The sequence below is a fragment of the Patella vulgata genome, chromosome 1, assembly GCF_932274485.2.
Source record: "Patella vulgata chromosome 1, xgPatVulg1.2, whole genome shotgun sequence".
NCBI classification, from domain to species: Eukaryota; Metazoa; Mollusca; class Gastropoda; family Patellidae; genus Patella; species Patella vulgata.
This window is the reverse complement of record NC_065879.2, coordinates 29,596,256-29,615,387: the sequence shown is the minus strand read 5'-3', so window position 1 is coordinate 29,615,387 and position 19,132 is coordinate 29,596,256. Positions and strand designations below refer to the sequence as shown.

Here is a 19,132-nt window from a genome sequence, read left to right as displayed (position 1 = left end):
AACCTTAATCAATATGGTACAGATTGGGTGCGGTATATTGGCACATGCATGCTGCTATTCTTACAATTCATTGTGACCACAGTCTCTTTGGATTAGCTTTTGGAAAGCAGGCTAAAAGTCTTAACAAATCAAGTGTCAGTTTGACGGCGTTTCACACTCTTACGATGATTATATGTCTCACATCTAAAGAGCAAATTTGACAACTTTTCGAACATTTCACTTGAACTTCAAAAGCCTGATCAAAAATCCTGTTTATGGGTTAGGTCAGCTGGTCTACTTTTTTAAGCCAACTTCATCAATCCTCACTGCTCAGTCTCGCAAAATAAAAGCAGTTTAGTGTTGGCCTTACGTGATACACCAATTCTTGGACAGGACCCACTGTTCTTGCTGCTTTGGATGGTCATGTACTTCCAGATGTTTTCTCCATTAACCGTCTCAAACCTTGTTTTGTGCGCGCTCCAAATCTCAATGAACGTATTGTGCACATTAATCAATTGCAGCAGAAATTAGGTAAAGCTTCTTCACATACCGTTAATTCTGTAACTTGTGAGAATGTCATGGAATTCATAGATAAACTGAATAATGTTTTATCTAGGTCCGATAGTTCCCATACCTGTACCTGTCGATACTTCACTTTGCCTTAGACACTGTGCGGAAAAAAAATATCATCATTTAGCCTCTTAATGATTTATCCTCATCACAGATAGAGCAGCAGTACAATCTGCTATCTCGGGTTCCTACTGTTGATCATATATATGCATATGTATATATTTCCAAGGCAAGTTTTAAATATGGACAATTACATGTTCTTGTTGGAATCCCTAATGCACACGGGACATGTTCGTATGAATGGATTAATGTTACCTCTTCCCCTGATCTGTTTAATGTCACTAGGACATATCTTGATAAGAGAATTCCACTGATAGCTAGTACAGAGAGATTTTGTCATCTACTGCTCATTTAAAGAGGGTGATCTCGAGAATTGTTGTTTACAATGTTGTGATCATAACCTGTTATTTGTTACTATTCAACTGTATTTTTGTCATCTTTGTATCTATATCATATCATGATCATGACTAATTATCATATACACTGCTATATTGATCTGAATATGTCAACAGTAGGGTTGGAGCATTTTGAACACACTAGATAATAGTCATCAATTTTCCTTCATGTAGGCCTATTATAATTTTCATGTATAAATGTTTTTTATTTTAGGTTTTTTTTTTAATATAGTTGTATTGCACTACATTTTTGTAGGCCATTGGTATTAAGCGAGGGGGGTGTGTCATAGATAAACAATAATTGAAAGAGAATGTGTACTAGGGGTGGGGGTGGGGTTATGATCGGTTATGGGTCCTTTTTTACTCGGTGGGGTGTGCACTTTCATTTAAAATTAGTTTCAGCTGGTTCCTTGAATATATGAATATAACCTTTTTTCAAGCCATATTTAAAGTGTCAGTTTGGGCCGTCCGAAATTGACTATTTCGGGCAATTTCATACTCAGCGAGATGTACGTATAGCAGTAATAGTACCCTTTCATTAAAATTGGTGTGGACCGGTTCCTCGAATGTATGAGTTTAGTCCATTTTTAGCGAGAGCCCCCCCCCCCCCCCCCCCCCCGCGCAAGCCCGAGCTTTGGGGTGTCAGTTTGAACCACCCAAGGTACCTAATTGTCTATAGTGATACATGGACAATTTCATACTCAGGACGCAGGTCAGTGGCATAATACTGATTCATTTAAAACTAGTTTCAACTGGTACATCGAATGTATGAATATAATCAACCAACAATTGGCATGATTGTTTGGTAAAATTATAGTATTCCGTGAAACAGAATCAATTAAATCTATTATCTTGATATAATTGAGAAAATTATAAGCCTTGTTTGAAAACGCCCCATTATTGAACACTGGGCGTCTATCGTTTAGCCGCCAAGGGGCAATAACCCATGGACTCTTCAATTGAAAGATAGAAAAAGTTTACGTATGTCACGTACGAAGTTGCGGGAAATGATGTGGACTGGAAAGAGCTCTAGGCTCTAAACAGATTTTGTAATGAATTACTTTTTGAGTAAACTGATTACTTGATCACGATGAGAGCTAATATTTTAATTCTTACAATATGTTTGATCGTATGTATATCGACCGACAAAATAGGACTTTATAGGCAAGGAGACAGTGTCAATATTCTTACATCGGAGAACTTCACGGATATTGTTTGTGACAAAGGCAAAGAATCGGCATGGGTTATACAGTTCTACAATGCTTGGTGCGGTCATTGTCGACGATTTGCTCCAAAATTTAAGAAATTTGCTAAAGATGTAAAAGGTTGTTATATAAGATTTTTTTTTCTATTTTCCCCCTTTTGTGTTATGTTTTAAGTTGAGATAATTCCGTTCAAGGAGGTGCAACAAAAAAATGCCAGTCTGTTAAATTTTGATTATGAATTTTCCTATCCGAGGCAAAGGTTTTATTATTATGGGTTTGCCATCGCTCCTTAGAAAGTGTGGTGGAGTGGAGTTGATGACAAATAAGTCGATGGGGGCCTGAAGTTAGTCATTTGGGTGGCATGATAAAAAAAAAATGAGGTCCACTGTAGATCACTAGATGTTGGTGTGCACTAGGCTAGTGCTGACACGGTGACGATGTATCCTTGAATTGCGAGATGCTGAATCGATGTACAGTATCACAGTTCCTCTTTTATGTTTTTTTGACGTTTCAATAAGGGGAAGTAACCGGTCACTCGTAAAGTAGGCTAGCTATTAAGTCTCTAACTCAATGTCATCCAAAGTCCTAGACATTGAAAACACAAATTATTTGTCTATTTAAATCAACCTGGATGCTGTGATCTTACAAATAAAAGATGGGCTTCTGATATCCAAAGACAAAATAAACATTTTACTATGGGTAACAAATCGTGTACCATAAGGCATTTCAACGCTATTTGTAACAATAGACTCGAAGAACAGGGGCTAGACATATTCCACAAGTCATGTCAAACAGTGACGCCCATATTCTTATCTGGAGAGCATGCACAATAAATACTATTGGTGTAGACTGGAATAATCCTGCTAGAGATTTCCATTTGATTGAGACTTTATGCATACTTCGCCGAACATAACTGATTTGAAATTAGAGTAAAAATGGAAAAGATTGAATGTAAATCAGTTTATATACATCCATAATAGATTATTATATGCGTTGCAACCCATTTGTGTCAATTTTTGTGTCTCAAATATTATCGATTTAGCTCCTTTAATTATCCCATGGACCTTATAAAACAATGTATTATAAGGTCCATGATTATCCACAAAACACATTATCCATCATAGGTACAGAAACACTCTTAAATTGTTTTGGTCCTTAATTTGATCCTCATCAAGATTGTGATATAAAACAGTTTTATTTCTTCGACATCAAAAAGACTAAAATTATCAATTATTCATTTATCCTGTTGTTTTCTGGGTAAATATTGACCGGGTTGTGAATCGAGATACGAATTGTATCGTAGCACCTGAATTGCTATATGTATTGCGCCTGAATTGCTATATATATGAATTGTATCGTGACTGCAGAGGCAATAATCAGCACTAATGCTAGTTTGAAGTTGATGAAGAATAGAATATGTGCAGGCAAACTTCCCATCAAAGCAGGTGCAGGAAATGGATTGTTAAACCAATTTCATTTATAAAAAGACACGGTTCTGTGTACACTAGAACATTAAATTAAACTCCTTTTCTGTTTGTAGAAAGACAATTAATTTATAATGCTCGTAAAGATAAAATAAAATATTTGTTTATATGTTCCAGTGAAAATAAACCCATGATTTATATTTTTCAGGTTGGTCGAAAGTGATCTCACTTGGTGTGGTGGCTTGTTCAGATAATACTAATACTGCTCTCTGTCGAAACTATAACATCATGGCATACCCAACAATGCTGGTAAATATATGATCTGTAATAATATCAATACTGAACTTGCATTCAAATTCTATGTGCCCCTTGTTAGTGGTGCAGGACTAGACAGTGTCTAGTTGTTCAGATGGACTGAAAAACCATGTAAACATTGGTGCGCACATAAAAGAACCCTTGACAGTTGCAATTCAGTTGCTGCCTGGGCAAAAGTTTCCTCATAACACACTGTATGTTGTATTCTCATGGCATTAGCCTGGTTGGTACGGAACAGTAGAACTTTCAACCCCATCTGGCTTCAGATGTTACATAAATTATTATTTAGACATTTATTCACCCAACAAGCTCATAATATACTCTCATGACAATTGGATGACTTAGATATTGAGTGGATTAGAGCTCCCCCTAACTACAATGTAAGTTAAATGCTAATGTGACAGCACCCAAGTTGATGACTGAATGAAGGATCAAAACTTTGTTTATTATCATGGCAATGGTATGTGAAAATTGAGAATATGAACTGGCAATCAATCAGTGGACACAGTTTAGCAATTCAGACTCTTTTCTTGTCAAAACGTCAAATATTCATAACTCAGGATAAAGTAATATTAATTTTTGATTCTCTATTTTTGAACTACATGTATTGTAGCAAGAATGGACGGCTCTTTATTTAAATCTTAATTAATGCGTCTTTAATTGTACATATATTCAAGACTACATGTACATGTAGCTCTGTAAATTTAGTGAAAATTTTCTTTAGAACCATTCACAGTATTCGTAACAATAAAATATGGCAAACAGTTTTGTAGGTTGGAAATGTAGTCCATTAGGCGTATCATTAAAAATGGTTTAGATTTGACTATGATGAATATATTGTGCTGTAAACTTATAGGCCCATTGATTTTCAATTATGTGGAGAGAGAAATGGGGTTAAACATCCACTCAACACACACTAGGTCATTTTGGGACTAACATGTTTCAATTTTATTTCAATAATCTGCTTGCGGGTGGGGGTCTTTAGCAGTGGGAGGAAACCAGAGGACCCGAGGGGAAAACCCACGAGGTTAGACAGGCTACCCAGGCTACCCTACTCCATGTGTTGTACAGCCGGGGTATCGAAACCATACCAGCTGACTCATACCTTATGATACAGCGCGCGCACTAACCATTCGGCCATCCAACTGCCCCTCAATTATGTGGAATTCATCTGCACAAAAATTAATGATTCTTCCCAAGAAATAGATAGGTCCCTATAAATACAAATGTAATGAATTATATACATAGATATATAGAATATTTCATATGTTAATATTTCTTTTTCCGATATAAACAATTTCAGCATTCATTTATGCAGCATGCGTGTCTCATACTTCACAGTGACATTTAAACATTACAATGTCAATATTAGTTTTTCAGTCTTGATGAATCCAGTTTTCTTAAGTTCATGCAAACAAATATTTGTTGTGTTTCTTTTATGTATTAGTACAGTGTATGTACTAGAATGCATAAAATGACTTTGCATACATACTATAAATCATGTGACCTTATTTAAGATATGGCTGTCTCCTGTATTGAATTAATGATCAATGTCAGAACTAAGTTATATTTTTTATAAGCTGTTCACACATTTCTTGTTAGCACAATAGAGGCTACATTAATCCATACATTTTTTAGACATTGATGTGGGTTTCCTAGCTTATTGAAAGGAGAATCCTATTGATTTTCAAAATATCTTGATAGTCACGGCCTGGTAACTTCCATAGTTGATACTACTTGTGAATGAAGTCTATGTCTGTGCAGAGATAAGCGATTTCACTCATGGAGACAGCCAATATAAGCAGCTGTCGGTTCGTCACTCTTCTTGGAATTAAATAACTCTGGCATGGGACAAGAATAGCTTTAGCATATGTTGGTGACATTAGTACATACTATAATTACACCAAGTTCAAGATCTTTAGGTGCTCATCTAACTGGTTCATACGGCTCGAAAATACAAGGCAATTTTTTAAAATTTGTGTCTGAAACCATATTCGGGGCCAATTTTCTGGGAATCTAGTGAAGGCTCATGCGTTTTCATGTTTCTTATGTAGTACTACTGGCAATCTCTGGATAGGCCAAAATTTGGTTCTATATTTATTACTTTGTATCTCCTGGAGCTATACAAAATCCAGAAAATATGCAATTACACCAAATTTTTTTCGGTTTTCATGGCCAAGTAGCATGCAAACCCTACCACTCACCTGTGATCTGATTGCAGCTTGATTCGTGATCTACACAAAAAGTTCTTTAAGACTACCAAATTTTGAAAAATCGTGTATCCGACCTTGTGATCAGCCTCGCTCTGGACAAAATACCTCGTTCCAAAAACATGTCAATTTAAAAAAAAAAAAAAAAACACATTTTAGAACTCCAGACAAACGTGGCATTTTGTTTTTACCACGTTACAACTTGGCAAAATTATGGCAAAAATTTTAATACGTTTTTGCCACGTTTGGACAAAAATGCCGAACGAGGCATTCTGAGGTTTATAGTGTAATCAGCACCCTTTATTATCATGCTTTTGGGCCAAGTTTGGAACATAGGTGGAAAATAAAATTGTTATTTTTTTAGTGATTAATATGTTTTTATGATTCTAATTCTATAGTTTAGATTTATTGTTTAATGATCACAAAAATATATTTTTATGATTCTGATGTTTAGATTTATTGGTTAGTGGTTATTACTGTTACAGGTGTCACTACGTACAGCTGTTCACTATTTTATTACTTGTAAAGATAACCATTTTTAATAGTCATGGCAAATACTAGGTTATGTTTTTCTAATAGATACATGCACTGTAGGATAACTGGTGAACAAAACACAAACAGAACAACCAATACCCCAGTAGGCCTGTCCCTGTAGATAAAAGTTGATAAATCTTGTGGATGCTGTAGAGGCTAAAGTTTTAAAAGTTATCGTTTGATTAAGTTCATTAGACAAGGAAGAATCATATTAATGTCAGCATTATAGCCTTTGATCAAAATCGAAAAAGTTATCCAATTGATTTTAAATTTTATACACAGTGTTTATGTTGATGAGTGAAGAAGCAGGGGTTTCACTAAATATTACTGTGTAGGTGGGTGATGTGTTAAAATAGGTGGCTAATTTCATAGACGAAAGGTTGATAATAGAGCCACAGGTGCTTGAATTGAACGGAAAAGATGTAAAATAACCTAGTGGGTTCAGGGGCATGCCCACCCTGTCCCGAGAAAATTTTGCGTTTTTGGCATGGAAGATGATTCAATGTGGTTGATTTTACACCACTTTCATGCATGATATTAAACTACACCAGTAAATCTTTTTGAAAGGAGATACAGAATACTGTCTGTTTCTTGATTATCACGTCATACTTTTTAACTTGACTACAGATTTTCCGGTACTGTGTTTAACGTTGGGCGTGCAGTTTGTAAACTCACCAGCTACGTGTTTAGTATTACATGTTCGTAGCAAAATGCTGTACTGTCAGTACATTTATATTTAACAAATTGTCAGATGGATATAAAATATAGCTATAGCTGGCGCCAGGAGCAAAGTAGGTGGGAAAATACACCGGCCGTCAGCTCTTAATGAAACCCCTGGAAGAAGTCTTGCTCGGTTTTTAGTTTGTGTCTTGCAAAGCTCCCACTATGTGCAAAAGAAATACTGTATGCGACAGCCTTTGTGGACTAATTTGATGGCTTCTGTGGGCATAGGTTTCTTTGCCCGTCACAACCAATCTTTTTTCTCGAAACAACAAAAAAAAAAAACACCCTTTGATCACATGCTTCTTGAATTCAGTGTACTACTGGCTGATTGACAGTCTTATAGTGTTAATAGTGAGTGTCATGCATGGGCAGAGTATGCTTACTCTTTTTTAAAACACCTGATACTACTTTGCTCGTTACCTGGGCAAATTTCCCTAATTTATTCTATGTACTGTTATGCTAATTTGTCTTTTTGTATATTCAGATTTTGAATGCCTTTTAGGTTTGATAGTATTAACCAAGTATATTACTCTGTTACTTTTAGTTATTTCCACCATGTACTACATCAAACAACAAGACCAATCTAGAAAGTCTTCCTACACAAGACCCTAAAGAAATGCGAGCGAAGATGGCTTCTTTTGTGAATGAAACAGTACCTGCTCCACCATCCTGGCCCAAGTTAAAACCATTAAAGTATGTCTTACTATATTCATACACCAGAGTAGGCTATCAAAACTATTTCTATTTACTTAAACATACATTATGCAAGAGCTAAATCTGTCTATTGAAGGTCTTTCTTTAGGCCTGAAATGTTATCTTAATTATTAATTAGACATTAATTAACCTACAATGTATCCAGACCATAATCAACTCTAGATGGCATCGCTAGCCTGCGGTCTTTAGTGGGTTATGAGCCGATTTACTGCATAAATTTCCTTCACGATTTAACAATAAACTGGATAATCGAGACTATGCTGTTTATGGTACTGACTTTAGTAATGATGATCAACAGCTTAGTTCTCGGTTCATAGTGGATTAGTTTGAATAAAATTTTCAGCAAATTGCCTTTACATTATCTAGTTTTTAACTATTATAGTGAGAACTGCCAACTTGTTATCGAAACTCCCATAATGTATCTTGAACTAAATCTCAGTTTATTAAATGCATAACAAAGCCAGATCGTCCACATGTATATTAACAGTCAAAAATATGGAAAACGTATTGTAAGGAACCTGTCACAGACATTGTCAGGCACAAATTCAGATTTTTCAATCACAATCCTTTTAGTGTCAGTCATTTTGCAGGGCATACATTTGTCTTTTTCTGTGGTCCCGTACAGTCGCTGCGTACCACCTGGTTCCAGAGAAACTCAATTCGATCAAATATCACTTTATTTGCATAATTGATTAATCAATCAATAAAGTATAGAAATAAAATAGAAATAAGTATACAAAATAATAATAAGAATAGTAACATACACACATAATGGGTATTATCTTGTGTTAGGCAGTAAACATTTTTGTGAAGTAAAAAATAACTAAAAATCGTTTATGACCCCGAAAGTGCTCGTGTACCACCTGAAAGGCCCTCGCGTACCACTAGTGGTGGGCGTACGACAGGTTGGGAACCACTGTTCTAGAGGATACATCTTTTATCAGACTTTTTTTCATATCCATTGTGAAGCATTGTAACAAAACTATACACCAAGTTTCATCACTCTCACTTAATTAGAACCAAAGCATCAAACAATCAAATTGCTTATCTCTGCTTACCCTGAGCAGAAAATGCTCATCTTCGAACTCCATCAAGGTGTTCACCTAATGATTGAGGGATGATGAGAGGATGAGTCCTATTAATTTTCTCAGATCTTGCACCACAACAGTAAGTAATCTGTTCATTTGTCCAGTTAGTATTGAAATATTATATTTACTTACTTGTATGTATATTTTATAGATCTATAGACGAAATCTGGGAAGAAGCTACAGCTGAACATAAACATGTACTATTAATATTTGAAGAAGCATATTCCTATCTGGGACTTGAGGTAAGTATACAAAATTATTAATTATATCTAAACAATTCTATGCAGATTTTGTATGTATAAGGTATAATACTATAATACCATTTTGTAGCAGTGGTCGGCTATATGGTACTCAGCAAAGTTACTAATCGATTTTGAAACAAACTGGTCAGAGAACAAAACTGTACAGAATTCAACATAAATGGTTCTTTATTATTTGTTATGTAGCACAATATACTCTGAATAGGCATATTTAACGTGAAAATAGGTCCACCTGCTTGATATATTCCATATTTAATTTACCGTATTGTCTTCCAGTTTATGTTCATGTCAACAATATTAATGAATTGAATAAGTGACAGTCTGCGTTTATTCCATAGATAATTAAAGTTAAAAAAAGTTTGTGATAAGAAAAGTTCAATATGTTTATCTTCCTCATAAAAAGATAATTTACAATTGCATCGATAACTTAATCACTTGTCAGAAGGCATTGCAGGTCTGGTTTTTTATCCGGCCACATGGAAATGTGGACGTATATTGCCGTCGCCCCCCATACATCCATAGGTTGTCCACAATGTCTCGTGAACATAATGTCATCTCAGTTTTCAGAAATTTTGGAAATCAACCTCCTTAAAAATATCTGGAAAAAATATGTTATTGTACATGCAAAAACTGGAAACTGCAAAATATCCGTTTATTGCATCTAGAGGTATGGTCCTTGTTTCACTTTGTTGAACCCTGTGAAAACTCTTAAAGCCAAAACTTTATATCATCCGGTCTGTATGAAATTTATATGCATCATTTAGATTAGTGAAATGACGAAGCCTATTAAATTTCAGAAATTTACAATAATTACTTCTAGAGTTATGGGCCATGTTTTACTTTTTTCAACCTTGTTAATGCTCGATTTTTAATTTATATACATCTATTGAATTTAAGCATGATTGTGCTTGTTTCACGCTCAATTTAACCATTTCATTTCATCTTCGTAATATGCAATGCCTATATTAATTCCCTTTGATTATTATTTTTTGTTTGTTTATTTACAGTTAATTTTAGATTATGTAGACCAGAAGAATATATTAATTAGAAGAATGTTAAAAGAAACTGTAATAAAGTATGGTATATCACAAGTGCCATCATTATATATTGTTAATAAGGAGGGAACATATAGTCATATTGCTACGTAAGTTTTATCTCATCGCTATATTCTATTCTTACTTATAACCAGCAACACTATTGCACATCTCTAAGATCTTTAATTTGAGTACACTGAAAAGAATCATTTAAAAAATACATTATCGTCAAATAACATATAAATAAACCCTAACATAGTAAAAAAAAAAATAAACAGCATGTCGTTTATTTCATAGAACTGTGCTTTCCCTGAAAGTGTCATCATTATTTGCAAATCATCCAGTTCGAAGTTTTGATGTGTTCATCATTCCAGGGGCATGGTGTCCAAGATTTATTTTTAATAAGATTTAAACTCAATAATGAGTGTATTTTGTATGAGTCAGCCCGCAAGTCTTAGTATCGGTATCCAGACAACTCGGACAACAAACCACTCGGACCAAGACCCGTCGGACCAAAAGAGAGACCAACTCGAAAGACCAATTATTTTATATTGTTAGACCTCTGGGACCAATATTTAGCTTGACTAATTCATTTATAAAAAAAAAAATACTGACAATAAATACGTTGTTATTTATGTATTTTTAAATCATAATAATTAAGACTAACTTAACAATATCATACACGTATCTGACATTGTGACAAATGATAACGAAATATAGATTTTAAGCGTTTATATACTTTGTACAGTATCAGTGCTTTGACATTACTCCAATCATTCTGATTAAAATTTAATTGATTTCTTTGATGTACTTCATCAGTTTGATTAGCTTGTAACACAGGGCTGGTACATTTACATAAGAGTTAATCAGTACTTAGTTGGTGATGTTTTGATAATTGTTTCTTTTTTTTATGTATATTAAAACAAACACAATTATCAATTTACTAAAGCAACACTTTATTATTGGTCCGAGCAGTCTTTTTATTTGGTTCAAGTAGTCTTTTTGGTTGGTCCGAGTGGTCTTTTTTTTTGGTCCAAGTGGTTTATCAATTGGTCCGACTGGTCTTGGTCCAAGTGGTCTTTGATCCTAGTTGTCATGGATTCTTAGAATCAGTTTAGGAGCATTTCCTACGTCTCCAGTGGATAGTTTACACATTGAGATGCACATGTCCTCATTGCACAAAAACGTGATAAACTTTACCTGTAGTATGCTACGAAAATTGAATCATATCTGAACACCATATTTTAGACCCTTTCATGAGCAATTATATCTGCTGAAAACTAACATTATTCCATTTTTGGGGATTCGCATACAATCCCAATTGTCTGAGGCTGGTATCAGCAATGACAGTATTGAGAATACCCATTTCTTTAGTACACCACCGTGGGCTATAATCCCACAATAAAATGAAAGATACTAGCACTATGGTGTTCCTGTCTCTCTTTGGAGACCTATGGTCTATGTATGGTGATTATGCTCCTATTTACACAGATTTTTCGAAGGATGGTGATCGGATAGCTTTGACTGCCGTCACACCATCTGAGACCATATCTGTTCATCTTCTTTTTTTACAGCTGAACTTCAGGCTATTCTTCTGGCCTTAGAGTTCATTCATTCATCATCAGTATTGAAGCATATTGGTCATCTTTACTGATTTTTTGTCCTCTCTTGAAGCAATTGATAATAATCTGATTTTCTATTTCATATTTTAAATATGTATATACATAAAGTTTGTGACATTTATTTTATTTGATATTTACTGTGATATTTGTTGGGGTTTTTTCTTATGTACATATAAATATTTATTGTGATTATTTGTTTTTAGTTTGTCTCGAGTTAACATCACCATATGTTTGGTGCAATATTAGCCGGTTGGAGCTTATGTGCCATTAAACAATATTTCATTCATTCATTCCAAGATATATTCCAGTTTGGAAATTACTGGAATATATTGAATAAATTATCTTCAAGATACTACTAGAATAGATATAATGAATATAAGCATCGAATTAATTTTTTTCCAAAATTATCATAAAAGAGAAACTATAAAATGTTCTGGTATATTTTTGCTTCCTCTAATATTTATTTCTAGTACAACTGTTTTGAATACCAGAAACCTTATTACTAATAATAACAGCAACATATGTTGTATTTTCCAGTGGTAGTGGTGTAAACCTTGATACAGACAGAACTGGATTTCAAATGGCTATAAATCTTCTGTTAACCAATAAGTTTAAAACAAAAGATGGGCAGAAATTTTTGCTGCACGAAAACAGAACTAATGAAGGAAATGTAGTAAATCAGAATATTGATAAAAAGGGTGAAAGTCAGGAAAATGCTGGAGCAGGTGATGGACCAGACAATAACAAGGTTGAAGATAGTAAAATAAAAGAAATAGAAAGGTAAGTTATAATATGTGAACTAGAGCGGTCGCTATAACACTGATTTTGAGGACTATACCATAATACCTGTCTTGAAAAAAAAATTTCATCCAGTTCCCTGGTTACTTCAGATTTTTAATGTATTTGAGTTGCGGGAACTAAGTTCAATTAGATTTCGAACTAGTGTTAAAGATACATTGTCCTGAAAGTATTTATTGGGTGGTTATTTCCAATGAAATTATGGCAAATTTATTATTGGAAAGTATAGACACCAAATCTAACTAGAAAAATTCTGGATTGCCCGAATAACACTCATGGGGCAAGCGCTGGGGAAAAATGTCAGGGTATCACTAACTGGCAACACGGCTATTGTCTGCCAACTTATTGTTTGCTAGATTGACTGAGGGAGTGGTTGTTATTTCTTGATCAAGTGATTAGGCGGTTTGGGGAACATTGAGAAGTGTCAATATACAGAAGACTCTGAAATTAAACGTCGGAAAAAGAAGTTAACAGTGAATAATTAAAAATTTACTTAGTCCTCAATATGTATGGTAAATGGACAGGAAGTATTGGAAAATGCATTCTAAAAAGACAGACTCTCACTCAATGAAGTGATGAGACAGCCATGGCCTTTAACATCAGTTTATTTATAGCTTGAGGTATCCCCTAGCTATACAAAGGTTTGAGAGGTATTTGAAGCAAAATTTTTGATGGATTAATTAGATTAAATATATTTTTAGTCCAAATATATCATCAAATCACACAGTTTGTATGCGGAAAAGTATCTTTAAATGTTTTTTCACTTGGACGTCAAATTATAATTGACATTTTAGAACTGTAATAAATTGAATATAATAAAACCTCTTATTTCTCATTTAATTTACAGACCTAGAATATATATGCAGGATTTAGAATCTGCACTTCAGGTTTCATTCCGACAAGAAATAGCTCTTCGTAGAGAGATAGATGGAGATGATATGATAGCTCTACAAAACTATGTCACTGTTTTATCTAAGGTATTCAATATTGATAAATATCACTACGCTTTTGTTTAGAATCTATGGTGTATTTCAGTTTTACTGTCTATACTTCAAAATGCAAGATATGTTTGTGGAAAGTAGGTAACCAGTAGCAATTATCATGGCCATTTTCTACAAAAATAAAGCACTAGCTTTATACTGAATTTTTTAATCCAAAAGACCCTGTTGATTATATGATCTACTAAGTCTCTATTAATTGTACATTTTTCTTCTCTAAGAAATTTCTATACCAGTATGGTCATAGAGCTAGATTACCAAGTATCTGAATCAAAATCTTAATACAAATATGACTTTAATATGTAATATACCCATTTCTCAATTAAAATTACCTGATAAAAACTAAAATTATAAATGATAATAATAAATACCTGTATTATTTATTATAGTATTTACCAGGTAGAGATGAAATTAAGACATTTTTACAACAAGTAAATGATTGGTTAACTACAATATCTAGACCATTATCTGGTGGTGATTGGTTACATGGTATAGATGGTCTACAGGTAATATATTATCATTTTTTAAAAATCGTAGCCGCTGTGTTTGCCACGAAGATCATCGGGTGTCAGTGGTGCAGGACAGCGGGCCTGGCAAGGGACAACGTATAGTAGATCAGATGTGCAAAAGAACCCTTGGCAGTTGGAATTTGATAGAAGAGTAGACTGTTCGGGCAAAATTTCCCTCATAGCACACTGTATAACATATGCCGTCTTCATTAGCCCAGTCAGAGCAGAACAGTAGGATGTTAAACTCCATTTCATTTCATTTTTTAAAAATCTGCATAACTGCACAAATTGGATTTATTTCTTTCTAGAATGTTAAGTTGGTGCCTATATATATATATACATGTAGTGAGGGGTGGGTGGGATGTCAAATAGTCTAGCACATGCACTTTAGTTCATACGGTCTGCCATGGAGTCAAGTTCTGCGGTTCCTAATCTTATGGTTTTTCTCCTGGTCATCATCCGGTTTTCTTCCCTGTTAAAGACCCCTGTGCACATTCAAATTATTGAAATTAATTTGTACCATATGTAAGTCCCGAAATGACCTAATCTCTAATGAGTGGACATCAAACCTCATCTCTCTATATCCCTGTAGTGAGTTTCAATTACAATTGAGTTTCTTAATGTAATCTCAGCAAAAAGGAAAAAAAATAAATTGTGCCATGTGACTTGTTTATGTGAATTCAATTGATTTGTTAAAGGGGCATTAGATAAGATTAGATAAAGAGCTGACAGTTCTTGCTATAATAGTTAAAAATTAGATAATGAAAACAGAATATGCTGAAAATTTCAGTCAAATTACTTCACTCTGAACCGAGATATTAGCCTCGATTATCATTGTTAGAGTCGGTACGATAAACAATATAGTCTTGATTATCCATTTTTGGATTAAATCATCAATGAGCGTTGAGCAGCAAATCGGATTCAAATTCAGTAAATTTACTTCTAGAGTTTTGTCCCTCGTTTCACTTTGTTGATGTTTGATTGATGAAAGTTATCATTCGATAAGTATGAAATTTATATGCATTGATCATTTAAATTTGTGAAATGGAGAAGTCTATTGAATTTCAGTAATTTCCACCAATTCTAAGCCCTTGTTTTACTCTGTTGAACCTTGTGAACATTCAGACCTGTATGAATTTCAGTAATTTCCACCAATTCTAAGCCCTTGTTTTACTTTGTTGAACCTTGTGAACATTCAGACCTGTATGAAATTTTTGTTTTATTTAACTTATTAAAACGAAAAAGCCTGCCAAATTTTAACAATTTCTGTTAATTAGGGCCCTTGTTTTAGTTTGTAGAACCTTTTGAAGCCTCAAAAGACGAAAATTATAATTTGATCTGTATGAAATTGTCTTGTAAATGCCCCCAATTACCTACAAAAGAATAAATATGTGACAACCCTTGCCGACCGCTCGAATGATTTAGCTGCTATTGGCTTATGTTTTGTTGCCTATCTTTGGTCCTTAATTTTAAATATTTTTTTAACTTTTCAAAACCTAAGCCTTTTTTAATAGTTTATTTATTATGATTAGGCCAAATAACAAGCTTGGCTGTCATTTAGAGCATGAAATACTTTTATTTTATGTTAACTTTTTTTTGTATTTTCAACTGAGATTGTATGAATATGGGGAAGTAATTACTAAATGGAGTCATCTCCCATGATAAATTGCATTACCTTGTATTTGTTGGATGAATTAGTATATTTATATGATATAATATGTTATATTTGTTGGATGAATTAGTATATTTATATGATATAATGTGTTATATTTGCAGGATCAATTAGTATATTTGTATGATATAATATGTTATATTTGTAGGATGAATTAGTATATTTATATAATATAATATGTTATATTTCTAGGATGAATTAGTATATTTGTATGATATTATGTGTTATATTTGTATGATGAATTAGTAAATTTATATGATATATGTTATATTTCTAGGATGAGTTAGTATATTTACCTGATAAGGTACAATGGGTAGGATGTAAAGGTAGTGCTGCTGAATATAGAGGTTATCCTTGTAGTATGTGGACAATGTTTCATACCCTTACAGTCAATGCATATTTAAATGAAAAAGGTATGATCAGAAATTAGAATTAAGAAAGTCCCTCAGAAGATATGAAATGCTAAATTTTCTCAAAATAGTTTAGTATACAGATGATTAATATATTTATAAATTTTTGGTTATGTTAAAGAGATAGCCGAGAAAGTTCATTTTGTCATTGGTGCAGGACAGAGGGCCTAACAAGGACAGATGTCTAGTCATTCGGATCAGATGAAAAACTAAGGTCCTGTGTCAGTCTAATTAAAATATAGATCTATATTTCATTTCGTTTTTTATACTTTCGATGGCCTACACTACATGTAGATCTAACAAGTTATAGTGGGAGTTCACGTTCTATGACGTCAGGTACCAAGCAAGTGACATTTGACCCGATTACGTCAGTCATTCGAGTAACCAATTAGCGACCGCCATCTATTTTTCATCTACTTTTGCTTTGTTTTGATTTCTATTGCCGCTAATGTCTACCCACAGTTCTGTGCAAAAAAGGTCAAACGCTCGATTCGACAGACCATTTGATTGGCTGACCCCTCATTTCAAGCAGAACACGAGTTAGATAACAACACTTCCAGATCCAAGTGTAGTAAAGACAAGTAAAATCGAAATTTTGAACTATAAAAACGAAACGAAATTGGATCTGTGTTTTAATCAGATTGGTCCTGTGTACACTTTGGCCGGCACGTAAAAGATCCCTTGGCAGTTGGAATACGATATAAGAGTATGTCCTAGTGTCGCTGTCCGGGCAAAAATTCTCTCCTAGCACACTATGGCATATGCCCGTCTTCATTAGCCCAGTCTGACCAGAAGAGTAGGACGTTAAACCCCATTTCATTTTGTTATACAGATAAGTTATTTGTTTGCTCGATGCTTTGTGAAAAGATTCATTTTGAGATTGAGGCTGGATTGTTAATCTTTAAATGATATATTTTATTATTTTACAGTTGAAGATGTTAAAGAAGTCATCCATGCTATAGCTGGATATATGAAATATTTTTTTGGTTGTGCCGAGTGTACTGAAAACTTTTTGAAAATGGCAGCTTCTGCTGATAAAGATCTGCGGAAGAAGAAAGACATGGTTATTTGGCTGTGGAGTGCTCACAATAAGGCCAACAAAAGACTGCATGGAGATTTGTCCGAAGATCCAGAATATCCCAAAATCCAATTCCCATCACCAGAAGCATGTCCAAAATGTTACGCTGCCGACAGCAAACCATGGAATCCCACATGGAAAACTGATGAAGTGTTAAGATTTTTAGTAGAAATGTATCGCGCCAATAATATTATAACATCTGTACCGGATGACCAAGCCGATTTAAATCGTTTATCATATCGTAAGGGTATTAAATCACCTGCAGAAGAAAAATCTCTGGATTGGTGGGAAAAGAGACTACGTGGTCAAGACTTAAAAAAATTACGCGAAATTCGAGAAAGAAAGAAAAATAAATTGTCTGGAAATAGTGGTTATTTTAAAAATGAGAGTGTTGATAAAGAAATAATCAGTAATCATATTTCTCCGCGCTTAAGAACTAATTGGAGTTTAAGTAGTGTAGATTTAGGGATGTGTATGGCGTTTTATGTGATATGTGCTATTATTATTCTCATGTTGTATTATCATTTTACTATTCGTACTAAATATAAACCAATATGTAAGTGTTTACCGGTATGACTAGTATATGTTTTCTGTGTGATATTGTTTTTTATTTTGTTAATGGTGTTTTACAAATATGAATGTTATTCCTTTAAATTTGCGTTTTAGATGACGGAAAACGGGGAAACTCTTTAATGTTAACCAAATAAGATTTTAATTTTGTTTCGGTGAGTGACAGCCATACATTTCTCTCATATGAACACTCTTTTAAACAAAACATACTTGCTTGCTCTTCTCCAAAGTTCTTAGATACAGTTTTTGATTTGTAAGGATTTTAATCTTGATTTCTAAGAACTAAAATTCAAAATGGTTTGGTTTATTATTTTGTGTTTAGGATTAGTACATAGTAATGATAATACAGTGCAGAAATTTGTGAGCTTTTAATTTTAAAATTTGTATTGTAATTTATATTTTTGTGATGTATATAATTATAAATTATCATCAGCAAAGCTTTAAACTATTTATGCCTAAAACAAAAGTGCTTGACATTTGTTGTATTTTATAAAACAATTGATATGTTTATTTTTTGTGTAGGTAGGCATAGTTGAGGTGTAGTACTTAAATTTGTTAATCATTAAAGTAAACTATTTACGGTTGTACAATATCTGCATTCATTTATAATGGATGTTTAGACAGTTCAAAGATATTTCTTTTTAAATCATATTTTTATTCAAGATATCTGTATGGGATTGGGGAACAGACTTCGCCTACGTAAAACTCATCTCCCTGAGGCATGTTCCCGTTGGTATGACTTCATGAGCTTAAACAGATTAAATTAAGATAAAAGAGATGCATGTTAAAACATTATTTACCTTAATCTTAACCTCTGTGGCCATAAAAAGTTGGTCTGCTGAAAAACTCTGTGATACCACTTAGTTCAATAATAGGGGAATTTCATGGACAATCAAAGAAAATCACACATCTTTTTTTAAGCACTATTATCATTATATGCAATGTGCCACATGGGTCAAATGTG

At 33.7% G+C, this 19,132-nt stretch overlaps 1 protein-coding gene across 1 annotated transcript; it reads left to right on the top strand.

Annotated features, from left to right (window-relative positions):
- Positions 1 to 1,985: 1,985 nt before the first annotated feature.
- On the top strand, positions 1,986 to 18,803 carry LOC126826990 (sulfhydryl oxidase 1). Its single transcript, XM_050556145.2, has 10 exons — positions 1,986 to 2,329; positions 3,842 to 3,942; positions 7,960 to 8,108; positions 9,369 to 9,459; positions 10,485 to 10,621; positions 12,671 to 12,913; positions 13,779 to 13,908; positions 14,319 to 14,435; positions 16,388 to 16,523; positions 17,450 to 18,803. The coding sequence occupies exons 1-10, from the start codon at positions 2,095 to 2,097 to the stop codon at positions 18,172 to 18,174; spliced, it is 2,064 nt and encodes a 687-aa protein (XP_050412102.2). The 5' UTR covers positions 1,986 to 2,094; the 3' UTR covers positions 18,175 to 18,803.
- The last annotated feature ends 329 nt before the right edge of the window (positions 18,804 to 19,132 follow it).